The sequence below is a fragment of the Heterocephalus glaber genome, unplaced genomic scaffold (genome assembly GCF_053883595.1).
Source record: "Heterocephalus glaber isolate CG9 unplaced genomic scaffold, H.glaber_assembly_v1.0 deba00001613, whole genome shotgun sequence".
Classification (NCBI taxonomy): domain Eukaryota; kingdom Metazoa; phylum Chordata; class Mammalia; order Rodentia; family Bathyergidae; genus Heterocephalus; species Heterocephalus glaber.
This window is the reverse complement of record NW_028258384.1, coordinates 36,855,068-36,878,866: the sequence shown is the minus strand read 5'-3', so window position 1 is coordinate 36,878,866 and position 23,799 is coordinate 36,855,068. Positions and strand designations below refer to the sequence as shown.

At 43.9% G+C, this 23,799-nt stretch overlaps 1 protein-coding gene across 9 annotated transcripts in view; it reads right to left on the bottom strand.

Annotated features, from left to right (window-relative positions):
- Tmem164 (transmembrane protein 164) overlaps nucleotides 1–19,269 on the bottom strand; it is a 173,241-nt gene extending 153,972 nt beyond the window's left edge. For 4 of the 9 annotated variants that reach the window (XM_087196755.1, XM_004861439.3, XM_021241631.2 and 1 more), the window contains exons 1-2: nucleotides 18,727–18,851; nucleotides 17,759–18,419 (exon numbers count right to left, since the gene is read on the bottom strand). In XM_087196755.1, coding sequence (XP_087052881.1) covers nucleotides 17,759–18,145 — 387 coding nt within the window. In that variant the 5' untranslated portion in view covers nucleotides 18,146–18,419; nucleotides 18,727–18,851. Of the gene's footprint in view, nucleotides 1–17,758; nucleotides 18,420–18,726; nucleotides 18,852–19,096 lie in introns of those variants that run through there. The other 5 variants (XM_087196756.1, XM_004861440.3, XM_004861441.3 and 2 more) reach the window with 5 other exon arrangements.
- Nucleotides 19,270–23,799: the final 4,530 nt, after the last annotated feature.

Genomic DNA, 23,799 nt, shown 5'->3' with positions numbered 1-23,799 from the left:
TCACATGACATGGAGAACTATTTCCTCATTCCTAAAACTCTTTCTGTTGTTAGATCTCATTCTGCCTCCTGGATGACTGCTCTTTCACTGAGCCTTCTTTCTTCTCCCAGAAGTAGACGATCTTATATTCTCTTATATTCTCCTTTTACTTCTTTCAACAAATGTCTCTGAAATCAGCATTTCTAGACCTAACCACATCTCAGTCACCTGCAGAACATTCCAACCTTCATGACTCAAACATCTGATGCTTAACCAATCCCAAAATGAATTTCTGACCTTTTTCTATAAACCAGTCTCATCTGAAAAACAGAGATTAGACTAGGCTCCATTAAAATGTTATTTTTAAAATTCTAGCCAGCTGTGGACCTTGCATACAGAGAATACACATTCTTGAGTGTGAATGATATATAAATAATTACATAATACAAGGCAGAATAATATGCTAAAATAGACAAGAGTGGTTAAATCTGGCTTGGGGGCTTGAAGACAGCTTCATGGAGTGTGGGCTGAGCACTGAATGATAAGTAGCATTTTAACAGGAAGAGAAGGGCCAGGGATGTAGCTCAGTGGCGCCATGTCTGCCTCACAAGCACAAGGTCCTGGGTTCGATGCCCAGTACCAAGAAAAACAAAAAAATAAACAACAAAAAAGAAAATTAACAAGAAAAGAAAAAAAGTATTTCTGGCTGGGGGCTCTGCATGAACAAAGTATAAACTCAGAGAAGCAAAGTACATGGTACACGTGGCTGGATCAGAAAGCACATGAAGTTCGGGCTGGGGATTTAGCTCAGTGGTTCCGTCGCTTGCCTTGCAAACACAAGGACCTGAGTTCGATCCCTGGTACCAAAAAAAAAAAAAAAAAGAAAGAAAGCACATGAAAAATGTACTAGAAGACAAGGCTAAAAGGATTAGAAGCAAAATCATAGAAGATCGTTAATCCTAATATTAGGAGCTCAGGCTTTCTCTAAAGGGTTTATCTATCTGCCATCCCCAGTCTTTGTGCCAACTCAGGCTGAATGATAAACAGATGCCTAGAAAGGAATCCTAAAAAACAATTTTGAACCTGCATGGATGGATACTCCCTGGGAAAGCATGCCTATGGCTGATTAGCATACCCAGCCACAAACATCACAAAGTGTATGCATCCCAGGGTCTGCCATCCCTATTAAAAGCAACAAGGAGATACTAAAGGTTTTTGAGGAAGGGATTAGAATGGCTCAACATGTATTTCACTTGTATTACTCTGGCAGTAGTGTAAAAGAAGAAGCAAGAAGACACATAGAGGAAGGACAATCAGTCAGGGTGCTACTGTAATAAGATGACAATGACACTGATGATACTGATGATGTTGATACACAAGATAAACTAGGGCAGAGGGATCAAAGGAAAAGGGAGAGACAAACAAAGAGATAATGAAAGAATCAAGAGACTGTGATGCTGGAAGAGAGGAAGAAAGGGCATGGGAAATATATCAAGATTTCAAAGGGTTTAACCTTGGTCACTAGATGTACTATGATGCCATTAACTAAGACAAGAGCACTTTAGGAAGAATTCTATAACAATAACTGTTTTTTCCCCCTAAATCCTCCAGTCACTTTATTTGGGTTACAAGGCTTTCAAGGCCTCTTAAGGACCCTGGGAGGGAAAAGGCAGACTCTCCATTGCTTGACAGCCCCACCATTTATACAACTACACACTTAAACCTACTGTTCTTCCTTTTGCCAGATTACCAAGGATATCACTATCGATGTCTGAGCCTACAAACAATGGGCTAATAAACCTTTGAATGTTTATGTTCTCGAAAGATTATTCTTCTCACTTAGCCCTTTATTTACAAGTTACATGAATATACCTTATTTCACTTGAGTCTCATTTTTACTTTATGAGGAAAGAAGGGCTTCCATTATAGATGGTACTAGCCCTAAATCATATTTACTAAACATCTGCTCTGCACCACTGTTATAAACACTTCATGAAATGAAGTCATGCATTTAATTCTTACAAGAACCATACAGAAGTGATACTAATATTATCCTCATGATATAGATAGGAAAACAGGCCCAGAGATTTTATGTACATTTATCTGGCAACAAACAGGAAACATAATAAACTTTTAAAACATCAGCTAGGCATGGTGGCACATGCCTGTAATTTGAACACTTGGGAGGCTGGGGCAGGAGGATTGTCACGAGTTCAAGGCCACCGTGAACTACACAAGGAGACCCTGTCTCAAAAGAACCCAAAAAATAGAACATCAAAGAAAAAAATAGACCATAATATGTCAATTAACTTGACTAAGGCCACACAGCTAGAAAGCAGCAGGGCTGGGATTTCAACCTGCCTAATAGTTGGGCTCCAGAGCCTATCTGAGCCAAATGGGCTGCCTGAAGAGCCAAAACTGCTCAGTTCTGTCAACCAGTTAATGATGAGCCTATGACCAGGATCTGGCTAACAATTTAGCATTCTTTATTACTCCTCCTTTTTTACCAAGATGAACTGACCTCTTCCATTGGACTGGCAGGTTACTTTGACCTTTTTTATCCTTTGTTGTTTCCACCAGACACAGGTTCTGGATTCTGATTTTGATTTCTTACCCTCCAGCCTCATACAGTTTGCTCAGTAAGATCAAATGCAGGTCCCTACTTGGAAGTAAGTGATGATATCAGTTTACATCCACAGATGCACAGATCTCATTTCTAAACAACCAATATCTGGAGGCAGGTCATACTGGCTGTCCACAAATGTTCAATGTCCACACACATCTTCCTGAACTACGTGCCCCGGACAAGCAGCAAGGTTGTCCAGGCTCTGAGGCCAGGCTCCTCTGTGGAAGAGAAGAAGCAAAGGAAGAAAATCCAAATTGAAAAAAGCAGTTCTTATACTAGTCAGGTAGGCAGATACCCTGCAGCCACAGGATCCTCATTTCACAACTGCAGTAGACACAATAGCAAGAACGAAAGAAAGACAGAAAGAAAGAGGAGAGAGAGAGAGAGAGAGAGAGAGAGAGAGAGAGAGAGAGAGAGAGAGACAAGATTGCTGGGACTGAGGGTAAAGGTCCTGGGTTTGATTGCCTGCACAGCAAAAAACACCCAAAAAAACCATAAGATTATATAAGATTACTGTTTCTATCATAGTGCACAAGAACAAAATGCAGTCTCTTTTATTCTGCAATGGTTAGGGATGGAAGGAGGCCATGTGCGATGCTGCAGTGAGATGAGCTGGGATTCCAGAGACCCAGCTGTGATCCTATTTTGCTGTGTGACTTTAGGCAATCACTTCACCCACTCTGAGTCTCTGTTTATCTGGAAAATGAGGGAGGAAGATCTCTGAGTTGATCTTTGAGGATTCTTTCAACTCTAACTTAACATTATTCTGTTGTTTCAATAATCTGAGGACATGTTGCTACAGCATCCTTTAACTCCAAGTCAACGAAAGGGGAAATGATCTAGAAGGAAAAGAAAGAATTAGATAAAATAAAAATGACCTTTGTGGAAGGCTGCAAAATAGGTAATACACAGGCAGTAGAAGTAGTACCATGCATGTAGCATATTTAATTCTTGCTCAAAAATGTTACAAGTGTTATTATAACTACTGTTACTAACATTTAGAGAGTATAAAAGATAACTAAAACTTGCAGTGAGCGCCTCCTAAATTTGACACTTTTTTGCCCATCTGATCCTCTCTCCCAGGTTTACAATGTTTAAAAGTCTGAGGAGCTGGGCGTGGTGATGAAAACATGTAAACTCAGTTTCCCAGGAGGTTGAGCCAAAGAGGATCACAAGTTCAAGGTCTGCCTAGGCAACCCAGCGAGACTTTGTCTCAAAATTAAATTTTGAAAAGGAGTAGGGATATTACTTAGTGGTAGAGCACTTGTATAGCATGCCCTGAGTTCAATCCTCAGGACCACAAAAAGGGGGAGGGGGTCTGAGGGAGGCCTTAAATGAGCAGAACCACCAGCTGTCCTTAAAGTCCATGGACAGGTATGACTGAAAACTGAGAACTCTATGCCAAGGGAAGACGTAGAGAGAGAATGTAAGTGTCAAGAGCCCAGATTTAATCCCAGCTTAATTTCCTGTGAACTTTCTGTGGAAAAGGGAAATAAAAGAAACAACAGGTGCAGACCAGAATGTACTTGCAAATTGTTTTTCAGGACAGACTCAAAGCAGGGAGTAAGAAATTTGGGAAGCTGACCCCATCTGAGCAAACACAACGCTGGCTGTGAGATATGGCCAAACATGACCCAGCCGGTCAAGAGACCATGTGACACAGCAAGCTTCACATTCTTCTCCACAAGTTGAAGACAGTCGTGGCCTAAAGATTACCCCTGACTCCTCTGCCCAAGACAGTACATTCCTATCCTGCCCAGAGATACAGGGCTGGGAGTTACAGAAACTCACAAGCAGACAAGGACACATGACCTTGGCTTGGCGCTAGCATGCAGGGCTATTCTGATGAGAGCTGGACTGCAAAATAAGAGTGAGGTACCATGTAGAAGGGAGACCCAAAGGTAAAAACAGCCCCTTTCTTTGGAGTTCTGATCTTGCTCATGGGAATGGGAGCCCAGGAAATAGGGAAAGGTGTCCACATGAAGCAGCAGCCCAAGGGGCCAAGCATGAACTACTGAAGACAATGAGGCATGAGGCCACATGACCACCTGCAACATTCCTGCAGGGTGCAGAGAATGAAGTGCTGCTAAGAGAATAAAGTGTATAAACAGGCACACTCAAGTGTCTGGAACTTAGGAATCTCTTAACAAATGCAAAACAAGGAACAAGTGCCGATATGAAGAGGACCCTTTGTTAGCATATTCCCTGGGTCTTGGAATGAGGGACCTTCCATAGTTTATTTCTAAGGGATGTTATTTGTTTTAAAAATGCCCTCTAAACCAGCTACTCCCAGGGAACGAGGGTTACAGAAAACATGATCTTAGCCTTCTCCATTCTCAAATAAAAGACCAAGGAACTGCCTATTTACCCATAATGCTTGGGAATATGCCTGGGCAGGGCGAGCCATTCCCCACACTAAGGCTGTAAAGTCACATGACAAAAGCCTAGACCTTGAACTATTGCATTTAAAGGGAGTCTTCCTCTAGTGACTAGTGGCTTAGGCTCCAGAGCAGTCTACTCTGAAACAGAGCAGCAGGTGTTGAAAAAAGAGATCTAATATATCCTAGAGACCTAAGAAGCACTATTTCTGCTCACTTGCTGATATGTAAGGAAAAACCCAATGAAGTCTGTACCCCCAAGCAATGCATTTTCCACTACACTGTGTTCTCCTTCAGCTAAAATACAGGTCCACCTTAAACCTGCCTTTCTTGGGCTAGGGTGTAGCTCAGTGGTAGCACACTTCGCTATCTCACACCAGGCCATGGGTTCCATCCTAACAGTGCAAAATAAATAAATAAATAGAAAATTAACTTACCTTTCTCCCAGGAGCTTGAGTAGCCCTTTCTCCTCTAACAAGTTCCTAACTTTGGTAATAGGCAGCATTGGAGAAAGTTGCACTCCCCTCACTGGAAACACATTAATGAAAAGGCAAAAAAATAAATCCATTCACCTATTTCAGCCAACCACACCCACCCAAAACCACTCCTTTCATACTTCTCTCATCTACTCATTGATTTTCTAGACTACCATTCCCAAGATGGCTTGCACCATGGAGCCAGCCCACTGATGAAGAGCATCAATAATTAAGTCAAAAGGTCCCTGGAAAACTATGCTTTCTACTACTGAGAGCCACTTCCAAATTCTTCAGAAAGGACTGGGTGAGCTGAGGTAAACTTTATATTACCCACAAAGCTGTCCTTAAGCCTCAAACAACCAAGCAACCCTGCAACACAGAAATTATTACATGGGTCCTAGCTTTGTGGAACCAATATTTTTGCCCATTGAATGAAACAAAGATGCCAGGGCATCTTTTCTTCACTCAAACTCTTAAATCTACCTTCCTGCATCAAATTTCTATCATCGTATCACTACATCAGGCACCCAAGCTCATAGCCAAAATGATAATTACAATGACTGTCATCATTGCCATCATCACCTTGGTTGTGGTAGTTGTGACTTATCACCATCATCAACATCACAGTTAAAATATATTAAATGTATACAATATGCCAGATACTATACTATCTTAAGTTCTTTACTAACATTTTGTCATTTTTCTTACTTAATCCTTATAACAACCCTGGTATGTGTAAGTCTAATTATTCCATTTTATTACTTTTTTAATGGATGGATGGATTGATGGATTTTTTGAGACAAGATTTTGCTATGTAGTTCAGGCCAGCCATGAATTATGTAGCCCAGATTGGCTTCAAACTCGAGATGATCCTCCTGCCTCAGCCTCCTGAGTGCTGGGATTAAAGGTGTGTGCCACCATGCCTGACATATTCCATTTTTAAAATGTGGGAACATAGGCTGAGAAGTTAAGTAACTTGCACAGTGCTGGATAGTGGGAAGATGTGAACTCAGGTTTTTACCACCTCAGAACACATACTTTTTTTTTTTGAGACAGGGTCTTACTGTGTAGTTCAGGCTGGCCTTGAACTCACTATGTAGTCCAGGCTGGCCTCGAACTCATGACAGTCCTCCTGCTCAGCCTCCTGAGTGCTAGGATTATAGGCGCAGAACATATACTCTTACCCAGTGCTCCAATGCTGCCTTGAAGTGTATAGCAGTATTGTTAAAAATTGCTAACATTTATTAGGCAATGAGCCACACCTTCTACTCAATGCTTGATATAAATGATGTCATTTAATCCTGACAACTCTATTTGAAAAGTACTATTAGTATTCCCATTTGATGAGCGAAAATGAGATTCAGAGCAGTTAAATAAAATGTCTATGGTCATATGGCGATAGAGCTCAAAATCCAAACCCTAGAAATATGGTCCTAGAGCTTTCTCCATGAAACTGAACTTGCATTTGGAAAAGGAGGCATTTCTTACCATCCTACTTAGGCAGGATCCTTGCCATATCTCAATCCAGCACAGAGTTGCTAAGAGAATTTGACAAGTAAATGAAAACGAGCAAGCCTATCTTGCCCTTCTGTGTACATGCCAGCAACTCAGGTCTGGATAATCTAGGAAAACATGATCAAACCTCTTTCTAGAAGTGTCTCCTCACTCCCACTTTCCTTCAGCATGATTTCTGAAGATAACACCTCACCACCCACCACTGCTAATGCTCTGCCCAGAACATCTAATAAGTATTTACCCTGGGCTCCCAGAGCCATAGTCAAGGGCGTTACTGTGCAATCTGGCTCTGCGCCTTATTTAATCAGTACCTGAATGAAATGTCTCTTTGCTAGCAACAGCCAAAGCACAGTCAGCCAGAGTCTTTCTGCAAACACAGCTGGTCGGCTGGCAAAAGCAATTCAACTCACAGGCAAAATATACCCCAAAAGCTTATACCATTGCTGTGTGATGGAGATAGGGAAATTTAAGGCATTGGATACAATAAGGCTGGACTCATCTTTCCCTACCCCTCTAGATGTTCTCACTCCTCCTCCTTCTACCCACCTGAACATCTGCCCACCTGCCCACGGGCTAGAGCTTACACTGTTCTTGCCAAACAGGCCAATCTTCTCTTACCTCCTGGCTCCTGCCACCCACTTTCCTCAGAACCACCCAACGTGGGATAAGACTCATGCTACCTTCCTCCTTCTGTCATTCCCTCTAGGAGCTTCTTAGATACCAAAACCAAGAGACACCTCCACATCCCCACACCCCCACACATACAAACATTCCCCTTCAGTATTATAGGCTGGCAGTGTATCCAAGTACCCATTTGTTTGTTTGAGACAGGGTCATGCTATATATATACTCCAGGCTAGCCTTGAACTCTCTATGTACCCCAGGCTTGCCTGGAACTCAACTTCTGAATGTTGGGTTTACAGACATGTGCCACCAAATGTTTTGACAAAACATGCACTGACAAGGCCGGGGATTTAGCTCAGTGGCACCGCACCTGCCTCCCAAGCGCAAGGTCCTGAGTTTGATCCCCGGTCCAGAAAAAAAAAAAAATGCACTGACAAACATGTAAGCCCTGTGTTATGCAGCTGGGAAAGAGCTGAGTAAATATAAGGGACTAGTACCCAGAAGAAAAGGGGTCCTGCCTATGCTTCTGATTAACCGCTGCATTCAAGGACCTTGAAGAGGGACTTACATTAATACAATACCCTGGCCAGGCATGGTAGTGCATGCCTGTAATTCTAGCTACTGGGAGGCTGAGACAGGAGGACCACAAAATGGAAGCCAGCCCGGGCAACTTAGTGACTTAACAAGACCCTGTCTCAAAATAATAAATAAAAAAGGACTGGGGATGCAGATCAGTGTGAAGGCCCTGTGTTCAATCCCCAGTACTGCAAGGAACAAAAATGATACCCTGGGGATCAGCAAGTAGGGTGGAAAGAAATTGAGAATCCCAGTTTTCCCAATAGGGCAAAAAGGAGAAGGAAGAGGTCATATTATTGTTTAGATCTAGAAAGTCTCATGTGTTTGGAAGGTGACTGGATCGTGGGGGTGCTATACTCATGGACTCTTCCACAGACATATTCAGTAGCTAAATATACTGTTAGGAGCTGGAGCTTGGTTTGAGGTGGGTCAGTGGGGATGTGACCTAGAAAGATACATTCTTATTCCCAGCTTCTCACTGCTCTGTTTCCTGGCTGCCATGTGTTGAGCCCCTCTGCCATCCTATTTCTATCTTGGAGCCAGCCAACTTTAGACTGAAACCACTGGAAACCATGGGCCAAGCCAAGTAAACTCCCCTTTTAAGTTATGGTTATTGGGTACTTTGTCCCAGTGACGGGAAAGTGACTAATATAGGTCAACTGACACCTGGGGCAAGGAACATGGGAAAGGCTACCTGTACAAAAATAGCAGACACATAGCCAGGCATGGTGGCATACCCTGTAATCCCAACACTCTGGGAGACTCAGGAGGAGGATTGCAAATTCAAGCCCAGTCTGGGCAATTTAGCAAATCAGTAACAGTCTGTCTCAAATTAAAAAAAAAAAAGTTTAAAGGGACTGTGGATGCAGCTCAATGTGAAGGTCTTGTGGTCAATTCACAGTACTGCCCCCCCCAAAATAATAATAAGTAGACACAGCCCATTAATTACAAATAAGACTAAAATAACAAGGCTTCTTTTTAAAATTCATCCTCTCCCTAGTGCCCAGTGGAGTCTGTCTATATGCCATTCTTGCTTCAGTGCAAACCTCTTAGATGAAAGCGATTTCTTCCCAATTCCCTTATCAATGTCATTTCCTATGATGAAATGGGCATTCTGAATTGTAGAGGGGGTTATTTTTGAAGTGTGGAATACTCTGAAAGGAAGCAGACTTAGGTAGGATAAGTATGGTGGAAAGAGAAACAGGGAAGGAAGAATATAAAAAGAAATGTACACAGAATTAGTCTAGAAAAACATAAAGATAGGCTGAGCCAGAAAGATGATAAGTTAGATGCCAGCCTGGGCTACATTGTGAGACCTTGACTCAAAAAAATATATGAAAAAAAGAAAGGTGAGGAAATGTGGTCACATTTCATATTCATTCATATTTCATCCAGTTGCTCTGGAGTTTACTAGGGGCTGCAACCATCCCATGAGCACTAAAAGTCATCCCCTAGCCTCAGGCAGGATTGCTGCTATCTTACTGTATTTACCATCTGCCCACTTACCTCAAAGCTCTGTGTATCTGTCCACAGCATGGACCCTCCTTGGGATAGCACAGACAACAGAATTCTTTATCTGGCAAGTTCCCTATCGAGAATCCATGAGCATTGGTGGTTCTCTTATCATCAGCGAAGGAATGATGGAGCATTCCTAGAATTTTACTTGGCTTGCCAAAGGAAAAATAAGAAGAAATATGCTCCCAATAATAAGATGCAAATGAATCCATATTACAGTTGAGATATTTTCCTGTGAAGTAGAATGCAACCCTACATCTTTGCACACACCATCTCTTATGCCTACAATTCCCTTCTTTTCTCCAATGTCTTCATTCTTTCATACACATTGATTGAGTATATACCCTGGCCTTGTTCTAGAAACTAGAACAGAAAACAAGACAGAAAGAGCCCCTACTCTAATGGAGCCAATATCCCTCCTGCACGTGCCAGCTCAAATGTCACATCCTCTAGGAGGCTTTTCTTAAATGCACTGCGAAAAAAGGACCTTTTCCCTCTATATTTCATCCAAATCTGTTACTGTACACATAATATTATAATTTAGTTGATATATTCTCTTGTCTGTCTCATGTAAACTGTGAGCAACATGAGACCAAAGACTGATTCTTATTTCTCTTCGAATCTCCAGGGCCTGGCTTCAATGTTTGGCATGTAACAGGTATTCAATAAATGTTTATTGAATAAATGTAGGAATGAATAAATCCTATGAGCATTTAAAACAATAGTCTCACAAACAGAGAGTTAGCATATAGCAACCAGGTCTCAGTATTCCCTCTTATTTGACCTTGCAGATCTTAGAGACTGAAAAGTAGAACTGGAAGGTGACAAAGGAGACCTGGGCGAAATACTCTGATATTAATTCATGGTATTTTACAAGTACTTTGACATCCACCTCAGAGCTGGGCATGGTGGTGCACGCCTGCAATCCCAGCACTCTCAGAGACTGAGGCAGGGGGATCACACTTTTAAGCCAGGCCTGGGCAACTTAGACAAACCCTGTTTCAAATTAAAAAATAAAAAGGGCTTGGCGAACATCTCAGTGAGAAGGCCTTTGGTTCAATCCCTAGTACTGCATTAAAAAAATTAAAAAACCTCACAAAAACTTAGCAACTTCCTTCTCTAATTTGAAGCTCCCTATCTAGTACCTATATAGAGAGGAGCTGCCAGAAAAGTACCTTGCCCACAGGCCACCCAGACCAATGCCAGTTAGGAGAAACACCTGAGCCAACTTCCCACTTAATACTTTAGCCACCACACAATGTTTCTCAAAGTGGGGTCCAAGGCTGACCAGCATGAACCACAGGGAAGCTTGTTATAAATGCATTCTTACCCTAGATCTGCCCAGAATCACTGTGTAGAGAGCCAAGCATCTACATCATAACCAACTTCCAAGGGAGTCTTTCACAAAGAGAGTTTGACAATCATTGCTCTCCCAATCCATAGTCTCTTCATGTCCACTTGGCCAGTTACTGGCAGGAGAGGACTATTTGAGAGAAGACATTCTCAATATAGCAAAAGATACGGCTCATTTTAAAAAATGGGACTGGATTGTAGCACGGTAGTAAGAATGCTTGTCTACTTACCTAACATGCAATATCCCACACTCCAAAAAAAGACATGAAAGACTAGAAGAAACTGAGAAATCTGGCTCTTCTTACAGAAGGCATTTCAATGAAGCATGATAACAATGAGCTAAGCACTGAGAAGGACAGGAAAGAAAGGAAAAGTGAGTCAGTGGCCTAATAACATTCTTTTTATATATGATATTAAAGAAGCAAGAGAAAAAAGTTGGCACATCCAGATGTCTACCAAAGAATTAAGACCAAGATCCAACAGTATTATTTCCTGATTAGGATAAAAACGAGCAGATACTTTGTGCCAAGACTGGGTCACAGTTCTTACAGCCAGCTCCTTATGATGGAAACTCTACAAAAAGATGCATGAGCTAGAGCTAAGACTCCCTTTCTCTCTGGCTATTTCAAAACATGGACAAGGGCCAGGGATTTAGCTCAGTGGTTTTGCTGACTGCTGCACAAGCGCAAGGACCCGAGTTCGATCCCTGGTACCAAAAAAAATCAAACAAAAAAACAAAAAAAACATGGACAAGAAGAGTCTCTTAATGGTCACAACAGATATATAGGAACCATGTCCATAAGATCTCAAGGGAACAGACAGCCACCAAAGAGGAAAGAAAAAAGTAAAGCCGAAAGTTCCATCTGTCAGTCACCATTATCCAATCACACTTTAAACAACTAATATGCATATACATTATTGTAGTCGGCTCTTCAGGAAATTATACTACTGCATACCTCTCTTTTTTTTGGTACTAGTGATCAAACTCGGGACCTTATGCTGCGAGGCAGACGGAGGCACCACTAAGCTAAATCCCCGGCCCTCATGCTTTTTCTTATAATTGTTCCTGGTACCAGTGGAGACTGAAGAAACATGCAAAAACAAGCAATCAGACCAAACACAAGATTACAAGATTACCTATACTCACACACAGGTATTCAATTTGTGTGTGTGTGTGCGCGCGTATGTGTGTGTGTGTACGCATGCGCATGTTAGGGATCAGACCCACTGCTTCATGTATGCTAAGCATGCACTCTACCACTGAGCTACATGCCCAGCCCCCAAACCCAATGTTCTGAAATGCACTCAGAGGCTTAGGAAAGGAGAATAATAGGTGGTACTAGAATGATGAGGATAACTGCAGTCAGGTCACGTAAATCCAGAAAGGTTTCATGAAAGAGAATCTTCAGAAGTATTTACAAAAGGGAGAAATCCAAAAGAAATCCCACAAAGACTAAGAAGAAGGTGGCAGACAAAAACCCAGGGACCCTGTGAATCTTCCACTAAATAAAAACCAGCAACATATGGTTATTTTAAAGCATATGCAATGCTGGGTTGTATTACCAGGTGCATGACACAAAAAAGCTGTTAAGAAATTCTTTCCTATTGGCTTCGTATGAGCTAGACCTTTAGAAAGAGTTACCGCCTCACTCAGTTTTACATGCAGTATAATACAAGGGTATGCAGGTATGGGCAGGGATCCAGAGAAAAGTAAGAGAAATTACAGAAATGACTTCTAGTAGGTATCAAGAGAGGCAAAAGGAGATGAGGCTTGTCAGTCTTTGAATTTGAAGTACAATCTTATTAGTCATCTGGCAGTTTTGTTCAACTTTGCTCAGCTTCTCTGTTTAAATGATCATAGTTATTCAGAGGATTAAAATATTTTGTTTCCATGTGGCTCATTTCATGCAGACAACTGGGATAGGAAGAAGTTAAATAGTTTTCTCAGGTTTCTGTAGCAGGCCATGAACAAAATGGGCATCATAGGCCGGGGATTTAGCTCAGTGGTTCCGCTGCCTGCTTTGCAAGTGCAAGGTCCTGAATTCGATCCCCAGTACCAAAAAATAATAATAAATAAAAAAATAAAAAAGGGCTGGGTATGTAGCTCAGCAAAGGCCTGAGTTCAATCCCCAGTACCGAAAAAAAAAATTTTTTTTTAAATGAGCATCATAATTTTAAATCCCAATGCTGTCTATGGATTGTTTAATCCACCAACCCACATCACCTCACTTTATAATGGATGCCCCGAACGACTGCCGCAAATGAAAGATGAGAAAATTCTCTGCAAATTTCCTGTGGAGTAAGAAAGAAAGCAAGGTAAAGAGGAATGTCATGCCTCACTGCTAAGGCCCATATAAACATCATTCTCTTGAGTCCCCCTGGAATGATGACACAGGACACAGTCCATCTAATAAACTTGCAGCAGATGGCTGGATTCCTCATTGCACCCATTACCCACCAACATCAATTCCAAGCAGGAACAGTAATCAGCGCTCCAGACAACAGATCGGGAATGAGGAGGTATGTCTGGTCTGAAGTCTACGGGGAAAAAGAGAAAGCTTGAATCTCAATTACACCAGGTTTTCTCTAAAGCAAATTCATCACATAGTAAGTGGAATGCATCAGTGTGTATTCAGTGAATTACAAAAGGTGTCACCAACAGCTCAGGATTTTTTGAGTATATGCCATTCTACCCTTTCAGCAAGGACAGAAGCCAGTGAACTCGAATCAGGTAAGCTGTATTTGGTGGATATCAAACTTTTCATATATTATAAAGACAGAAAGTCAAATAGCAATGGCAACTCTAAAAAGGAATGGAGCTCAGTATTACCAGCAAAAAATCAGTGGCTATTAGCTAAACGGTCAATAGCATCAACTATTATTTGCCAAATGTTCAGCCTGAATGCAGACTGCTTTATGTGCATAGACACTGAAGGTTAAATGGCATATACTGTGACCACTTAGTTTATGCTTAACCAGATGTTGGTTCAGATACATACAGAACTGATAGGAACTGGACAATTAAACAAGACACCCAAAATGTGACATATGCATTGAATTCTTAAGACAAACATAACACAGTTGGATTCAAGGAAGATAAAGAGCGACTAAGATCAACAGTCTTTACAGATACAATCAGCCAAACCAGCATTTTAACCCTTCTGCTGGGAAATTGCAGATTTTGAAGACTTTAATAACTATGAGAATCTCTTCCTGCTAAACCCATTTTCCCACTGTCGCAGCTCACATATAAAAACCACTTCTCCCAATGACTTGCTGGAATATTTTTAGTAAACAGCACAATCACACAGTAAATTCATTCCTGTCACCCATACCTGCCAAAATCACAGGGAAAAGAGGATTGACTGGCCACATTTGAAGAAATACTTACTGGTATAACTGATAGTCACCGCTGATATTTAACAAGGGGTTTACAACGGTGTGCTAACTGTTTTGCTTGCTGATCTTGAGAACTCCCAAACATTTCAGGCTAGTGCTGAGCTGTGATATGGTGGCACTTCAATCAGTCTACAGTCCCAGGACCTCTGAGAAATCAGACAAGACCAAAAAGAAACCCAACAGCAGGAATAGTAATCAAGAACAGAACAATTCAGACGCAAGTACTGCACTTCCTTATGCTACTACAGTTGGCAGTCACCCAAAGGCAGCATGGCTATGATAAGGGTCTGTGTAATAAAGCGTCTAGAACAAGTATTTCACAGACTGAAAAATGGGAACTGGCGAAAGTAACCTATTTCCCTCCAACTCTTCCTGGCCTAAAGTAATATTGCCCTTGTTATAAACTTACACTGACTCGGAGGAAGAAGGTATTTCTGCAAAGTCAAAATTCAATCATCTAGTTGGTGAAGACACATCAGAAATATCTCTTGCTAAGCTAGCCCTTTCATTTCAGCTAATATCTCCCTTTCCTTGTCAGGACTTCTAAAGAATGTTCTGCTACAATGTACCCTAATTCAGATAATTCACTTGCCAAAGCATTTTTTATACACAGTGTCTCCTCTTTGGAAACAGTCACAGAAAATATTTTAACATTTTTTTAATCTAGGCCTAAACTGATCTAAATAACTAAATAAGATAATGTATATGATAGTGCCTTAAAAAAATAAAATCCTAGATAAATGTAAGGTATTATTAACCTTACATGCTATCATTAGTCATTGCTGCAACCAAGTCAGAAAATTGTTTCTGACCATATGCTGCTATTTTTTTAGGACTCACATTAACTTTTTATAAATCCATACATCTCTGGTTCCAGGGAAGAGCCACACAGAAAGTATGGAAACTTGGATTCCTCAAAAGATACATCTACTAGGAGGCCAAAGGTTACTACTAAAATGATATAAAGCAGTGACTTAGGGGTAGATAGCAAAGGAGTATAATCCTGGTAGGGCTCAAAAAATTCCTCAGCGTGACTCTGTTCTCTGCCCCCATCCTACAGCCTCAGAGTTTAAGTGAAGGACACTAGAAAGGTCACAGGTGACAGGATTCAGTCCATCGTCCCCAAATATCCATCTCTCCCTCAAAGGCCATCATCCTCTATATGGGTCCCCAAGGGTGAGCTGGTAGGGTTTACTTTAAAAGGAAGATACATGGACCAAAAGAAGAATAGAGATTGGTTATCCTGATATCAACAGAGAAGCAACTAGGTTCCCTTTCTGCACAAGGAGATCAAAAGCCTTTCAGAACAGCTGTGTTGCACACTCACCTACTACTTACAGAGAAAAGAATCATAGAACATAGATCGTCAAGAGCTAGGAGTGCAACTCTGTCTCATTTTACAGATAAGCAAACTGAAGCCCAGGAAAAGTACTTTCCCCAAAGTCATACAACTAATTAATGCAAAAACTAGGTCTCCTGGGTCTTATAAAACCCTCTGAAACTCTTCTCTCTAAAACCCATGGTGCTGCCAGGTTTGACGTCATCATACCAACAGCAGGCCCAGTGAGGCTGAATTTAGTCCTTTGATGACCATCTAGATATGTGATTGCCAGAGACCTGAAGATCCCTTTGTAGAAGAGGTACCCTCTGACCCCTCAACACCTGCCATCCTAAAAAAGCACTCCTGTCCTGACAGCCTCACACAGCAGTGGCTGAGATGTATTGTTTCCTCTCATTAACAAAAAGCCCATTCAGAAAAAGAAAGAAAGAGGACTGGCTCAAATTTACACAGAAGGTTTAGTTGGGACAGCCCTAGACTTCCTGTGAATGGCATCACTTCCCAAGAAGTCCTTTCTGAAAAAATGCTCCATCCCATGTTTCAGCCACCCAATCCATAATAGTCTCCTTATTCGAAAGCAACCCACACTTCATTGCCACATCTGCAAGACAGGAATGGGCCACAGGTCATTCATCACACTTTACAGATTGGGAAACAGGCCAGGAATTTACAAGGAATTTACAATCAAATGAGTTCCTAAGAACACAGAGCTAGTAAGTATCTGAGTATCATGCTCATTTGCTTGGGCCTTCCCCTAGGTCAGCCCCACCACTCACTGTCACCCTCACTTTGGACTGACAGTTTGCCACTCCAAAAGAGGGTGGATTTGTTTTACATCGCAGATGCTAATTCACCTTTTGGCTGCAGGCAAGTGACCTCCCATCCCTGACCCCCTGCCAAGGCCATAAAATGGAAAATAATAATTTCAACCTCCTGCACATACAGGATTGTCATAAGTCTCTTAAGAATAACCATCTACAAATACAAAAGCAATAAAGATGCTAAATGACAGGTTTCAAAACTTCTCCTAAAGAAAACACACCAGGCTTTCCACAGCCTGAAATCTAAAAATGACTGATTGCTTTCCCCTTCACCCTTCCTCTCCATGATTTTATAGCTTCAGAACATCTCTCTGCACTGGCTGAGTACAGAAAGACAGTCTCATTCTTGGTCTTCACCCAGATTATTTTTATGTACCTGGCAACTTTCCTATTCAATCCCATTTGTTTTCTATAGCATCCCTAATGGATAGAAATTGGGGAGGTAAAGAAATCAGCTTTCTGAGCACCCGTGCCCCATGATCACAGGAGACAGAATGAGTTATATGATGCAAAAAGTAAATATTTTCTCACCATGGATAGAGATCATCCGTCCAAAGTTCGTAAGTCAGCCTGGGCTCTGGTTTAGAGAGCACTTAGTAGGAGCTTATAGCTGTTCCAGGGACTCAGAACTCAGACATACCTCTTCCCCAGAGCACACATTCCCAAATGAAAGAGTCATTAAGAGAAACTCATAAAAGTACTTCCCCAAAGTATCACAGTGGAGACAAGGAATCTTATGTGACCACCACTAGGAAAGAGTGCCACTAGGCCCCTGAGAAATTACTGCAAAAGGCAAGAGGGCTAGGCGGTGGATCACAGATATGATTCAGAAAGGGCACCTGGCTGGGGCTAGACTTCTGGCTTGTGAAAGGCCAAGCCAGGGCAGGGCAGGGCTGGGACAGGACAGGCAGCTGGCCTGTGTGCCAGTCATTTCTAGGATCTGGGCACTAGGTTCCTCGCCTCCACTGTGGGGCTGATGCATCATGAAAAGGTGAAAAAACCCAAATTCGAAATTGATACAAACACAGCCACACATTGGAAATTATTTTCAAGGATCCCACTTCTCACAGGGATGGGGTGCTTTACACTACTGGTGTCCTGAGCACACAAATGACTCTTATCACTTAGGCTGCCCAGGTAAAAGTCAACAGACTCACATGCATCATGGTGACCAGGTGACAGGGGTTGAGCAGGTAGATGACGGTCCTGGTGGCGAACTTAAAGCCCACCTCCACCCCGAAGGTCAGGCACAGGGCTACTAAGAGCAGATTCTTGCTCAGGCTCTCCTTGCCTTCCTCTGGCCGCTGGGTCACCTGCTGTGGCTGGCTGCCACGGCCACCCCTACCATCCTCCGTCTGCCTCAGGATGAACCGCAGGGCCACCAGGATCTCCAACAGGGCCAGGGTCAGGACCACCACACTTTCCAGCAGCCGCTGCTGCCAAGAGAGGAAGGCAGCACAGTCCGGGCCCCCATTGCCTGCAAAACTGGGGTCCACACCCCCATAGAGCCAGTCCAGAAGACTTTGGTAGCTGTACCGGGACATGATATAAAGTGGTTCCTCTTGACCACTGTGCAGGAAGCAAGAGCGAGGTGGAACAGGACCCCAGAGGGTTGCCTGGGTGGTGGAACATGTAAGGAGGGAACACCCCCGCACCCTCCTCCAGACACTGGGGCACCTAGAACAGGGGACAGGAAGCTACACGCGAGGCCGGGGGTAAAGTGCTGGCTCTAACTTGTCCCCACGGCTGCCTGGGGAGCCCCCCGCGCTTCTCCAGTGGCCACCAACGAGGCAGGGTTGAAAGGAGCCGTTGGCCAATCTAAAAGGAAGGAGAGGAAAAAAAAAGGTCTCAAAGAGGCAATTGCATCGGGAATTAACGAAGCAGGGAGGGGTAAATAGCAAGGGAAGAAAGGGGGAACAGGGGCAGCAGCGAAGCAAGCAGGAGTCAGGGGAAGCAGGAGGCCGAGAGGGTAAGAGCGGGGGCTGAGGGGACCCGGCAGTGCCGCGGAAGCGAACCGGGGGGATACAAAAGGGGAGAGAGCGGGGCCGGGAAGGCGGGGAGGGCGACGGGGATGGCAGGGACGCCGGACTCCTCGTCTCACGCATTCCACAGAGGGATCTCTTACTCGTGCAACCGCGTGGCCGTCTGTGCCCCAGCTTGCAACTTCGCCACCAAGGGCCCCTTCAGCCAATTTAGAGCCGTCCCGGTCCAGCCTCCCACCCCCGGGTACACCCCGGAGCCCCCCAGCTCCACCCCCAGCCCCAGACGCCCTCCCTCCCTCCCAGCAGCGCCACCCTCAGCCCGCGGCCCGCCCGGGACCTGCCCCCCTCGCGCGGGCTGCGGCGGGAGGAAGCCGAGAGGGAGGGCGGGAGGCCGGGCCAGTCAGGGGCTGGGCTACAGCCGGCTCCCTCCCTCCGCCCCGGTGCCGCCACTTCGTCCCGCTTCTCCCGCCCGGCCCCGGGGACGGTCGCCGCGCCCCTCGGGGCTACACTCACCGGCAGCTCGGCTCGCGGCCCCGGCTCTTGGCTCGGGCGAACGCTGCCCTCCTGCACTCCCTTCGCCCAGCGCTCCGCTCCCCCGGCGGCCGCAGCTACCGGCGCTGCGGCGGCCGCCGCGCAGAGCTCCTCCTTCCCCTGCAGCAGCTGCACTTGCTTCCTCCTCCTTCCCCTCCCTCTCTCCTCCCCCTCTCCGCCTCCACCGCCTCCCTCGTCCCTAGTCCCTCCTCTCGTCCTGTTCAGCTGCTCGTCGCCCCCCCCCCCCCGTCCTCGAGCCACCACTACCCCGCCTTGCCTCCTTTCCTCCTCGGCCTCCCGAACTCCCCCAACCGAGTCCACCATTCACACCTCCCACCTAGCCTCATCTGTGCTCTCCCTCCCTCCGCCTCTCTCCTGTGGCTCAATCTTCGCCCCCTTACTCCTCCTCCCAGCCTGCCTAGTCTTCTGCACTCGTGGAGCCTCCACGCGTGCACACATCAGTCCTCCTTCACGACCGTATACAGAATTCGCCTCCTCGCTGAAGCCTTGTTGACTAACTCTGGCTCCCGTCCCTCGGTGTTGCAGGGCACTTCTTCGGATACTGAGCATATACAGTGGTAGGCACTCGGTCAGCCCTCACTAATTTCTTGTGGAATTAATAAAACTGTCTAGAGATGAGCAGCTGGGCCAGCTTTGCTTTAGGGGTGTGCTGAGTAAGGCCTTCTCCTCTTCCCCTTTCCTCCCTTCTGCTGTGAAACAGTAGATTCCTGCAACATCACGAAGATGGTTTCTCTCACCTTTCTAACCATAGGCCCATTCCCCACTTCGGTGCCTAGGACTGAGGCTTGCCCACGCCAGCACCTCTTCTTCCGGCTCCCCTGTGGTGTTTTTCCTTTTACCTTAGACCACCCCCTACCACTCCCTACCCCCTCTTCAGAATGTCTTCCCCAGGAGACCAGCAGGAGGAAAAGCTTCCCCTGACCTCTTTCCCTCCTCTCTCCCTGCAAAAGTGCCGCTGCTTCCTAACCTACTCCTTAGGAAGGAGGGCAGCCTGGACACCCTGAGTGTGAAGGGGCAGAGTCCACTCTGCACTGCTACTTTCTACCCATTGCTTATATGAGCTTTTCTGAGGACCAGAGATTAGGGAAAGGACTTCTGCAGAGTCTACCTCATATTGATTTAGTATTTATTGAAGACTCATGATGAGTTGGAAGAATATTCAAAAAACAGTTAGGCACCTTGCCTAGGAAAGACTTTCCGATGTTGGCTGCAAGCCAGACTCAAAACATAAAACACAGTCTATTTATTATCAGGCCACTGATAATACAATTGTCTGGTATAACCAGGTAGTCTGCCTCATCCAAGATTTGTGCTGCATGGACCATAGGCATGATGCTTTTCAAGTGTTAATTAATAAAAAACAACAACAAATAATAATTGATTCAGTGGTTCACTCTTTCATTCTCCATAGGTGGCTTGTTAAATCCTCAACAACATAATCAAGGAACATTTAGAGCAAAGCTGGGAAGCTCCTGACAAGGTCAGGCAACATCCAGAGACCTCAAGTTCCTGTCTTCAAAGAAATAAGAACAAGGGTACAGCACTCAGTAAATGGCTTCATTAATCCCGCCAATTTCCACACTGAACAACAGTTAGGAATTTGGCCTAGCTGCTCCTGTGTTTGCAAAATGATTGTCTTCAATAACTCTAACCAGGCCAATTTCCTCACCTGAATCACAAATTCTTTATTTTCTAGGTAGAATACCAAAATGATTTTAGTATCTGATTCTCATCCCAACAGTGCCAGTTACTTGACGTGTCACCTTGGGCAATTTACTCAACCTCTCTGGTTTTCAATTTCGTATTAATTGAAAGATACTATCATCTAATTCCTACGGTTATGCACATTTAAATGAGTTGAACTTTTTACAATGTTATGCAGTAACTGGTAGAAAATACACACTGCTACCTATTGTAACCTATCTGTGCCATTTGCATGTGTTTGCCCAAGGACACATACACACTCAAATTCATTATGCTCCCCACATCTGCATAAACAACTCTACCCATCCTTCAGAGCCCACAGAAAATTGAAATCTCCAGCCCTGCTCCCTTCAGCTTCTACAGCTCTCTCCCTCCTCTGAACTTCTACCTCATTTATTGCCTGCACTACTCATTTTTATTCTGAATCACATACTTCCTTCCATTGTTCTCTCCTTGTGAGTACTGCCTCCCACACTCAGCTCTTTGAGAGCTGGGGAAGGGTCTTACTCTTTGCTAAATCCCCCATAGCACCTACTGGAATGGCAAACACACAGTAAGCACTAAATAAACACTAAAAGATTGTTGTCCACATAGGTAAAAAGCAAGAACTTAGCTGAAATGATGTGTCAAATTTTAGTTAATAAAAAACTTCAGACAAATATCCAGATCATGTCTTTTCTAGGACACAGGCCAGAGCTTTCTTATCTCCAAACATTAACAAGAGCAAATAAACTTTGATTTTTAAGGAGAGCCTTGTTGTACAGGATAAGAAGGGAACCTAGACCCCAGGCACAAAGGTGCATGCCTGTAATCCCAGCAATCTGAGAGGCTGAAGCAGAAGGATCTTGAGTTTGAACCCACCATTAGCAATTTAGCAAGACCCTATCTTAAAGCAAAACCATCCAAAAAGATCTAGAGCTATAGCTAAGTGCAAGGCCCTGGGTTCAATCCCTAGTACTACCAAAAAACAAAAAACAAAAGCCTCTAATTCGAGATCAGTTCAGTGAGATCTTGAGGATAATTTCCCAAGCAAAGTGAGGGGCTTAGACTAGAAATGGTCTCTAAAATACCTGCTGTCTCTAATCTTCTATGATTGTATGAACTCAGGGGCTGAAGATTTAGTTCAGTGGTTCCACTGCCTGTCTTGCAAGCACAAGGTCCTGAGTTTGATCCCCGGTACCAAAAAAAAAAACAAAAACAAACAAAAAAAAACAATGAACTCAGTCTTCCTGTATTTTCATCTCAATCTTGTCATAATCTTAAAACAGCCATATCTACCTGACTTAGTGATACAAGCCACCTCTCTGCTTGTTGAAACAATCCCTGATCCTTTCAGCCAAAGTGCCTTCCCAGTTATGAGCCCAGCTGAATTCCTATGGAGTGCTGTGGAGTGTGAAATATCAGAAATAATTGCCTCTGTTGTACCTCAAACAGTCTGAGGCTCTGGAAAGTGAAGTGACCTGCCTAAGAGCACACAAGTTAGTGGCAGAATGGGGACTAGAACTTAGGGTTCTAACTTCCAGTTCAGTGTTCTTTGAACAGTATGAGCCAGAGAAAGCTCTTTCTCTTTGATTTGGCATCTATCTTTTTCTCCTCCAACACTCCTGCCCTTCTATCCACAATGCAACCTGAAAGTTAAATGCATGCATTATCTCCCACAGACAAAAAAAATGCACAAACTCCATATTGTATGAAATGTTATTGGTAAAAATAATCTGCAAGTATATGGAAGAGTGTGAAGAGAGAGAAGCTTTTGTTTTGATCTCACTGCTTACTGTATTCCCCCTCCCATTCCTTCAACCCCAGGATTCATTTCATTACTCAGCTTCTATTACATGCATTAAAAATGTGCTAAACCTATGGGCAATTCCTGGCCGGAAGGAGCTTAAATTTCCCCCAAGGAGAGGACTCAAAAAATAGAAAAGAAGAATGGTTCAGTACCAATACATGAGGAAGGTATGGATGAAACCCAAATAGATAAGAGCAAATCTTGCTTGTACCAGTGAGCTACATGGGCAAAAGGATCAAGAATTCAGGAGTAGTTCAACTCAAAGGAAAGTCATCTGTGGGGAGAAAGGTCAGCATGGCCAGCACCCTAGGGAGATACTGGCAGGAAGGGAGGAGGAAGCCTTCGGGGTGATGGCAGTGCTCTGTATCTTAACCTGGGTGCTGTTACATGGGAGTACACGTACAGAAACACTCAGAGAGCTGTGCACTTTAGGCTTGAACACTGTACTGTATGGCAGTTATACTTCAATCTTAAAAGAGTGCAGAGAAGAGGAAACACTAAGAGCTGGAATTGCCAGAACATCTACATACAGGAACAGGCTGCATTTGAATGGGAATGTAAATCTAGCTTAGTGTTCCTCAGCTCTGGCTGCACTTATGAATCATCTGGGCAGCCTTTTAAAAGTACTGAATCTTGGGTCCCACCCCAGACTAATATACTTAGAAGCTGTGGAAGCAGGGCAATATGCTGTGTTAATCAGCTTTTCATATCTCTCATAAAACACCTGAGAAGATCAATTTAAAAGAAGGAGAGGGTTATTTTGGCTAAGTTTCAGAGGTTTCTGTCCATGGTCACTTGACCCCATCACTCTGGGCCGGTGGTGAGGCAGAACATCATAGTAGGGAGCATGTGGCAGAGCAAAGCTGCTCATTTCATGACAGCAGGGAAAAGGGGGCTGATCAGTATCATGATATCCCCTTCAAGAGCATGCCCCCAGTGACTAAGGATCTCCCACTAGGCCCCACCTCCTAAAGATTCTACCAGCTCTGGCAGGGTGTGGTGGCACAGGCCCATGATCCCAACAAGCTGGTGGCTGAGGTAGGAGGATCACCATGAGTTTAGGGCCAACCCTAGATACTTAGTACCTAGTAAGTTCAAGGCCAGCCTGAACTACATACCAAGACCCTGTCTCAAAACACCAAAAAAACACATTTTACCAGCTCCCAACAGC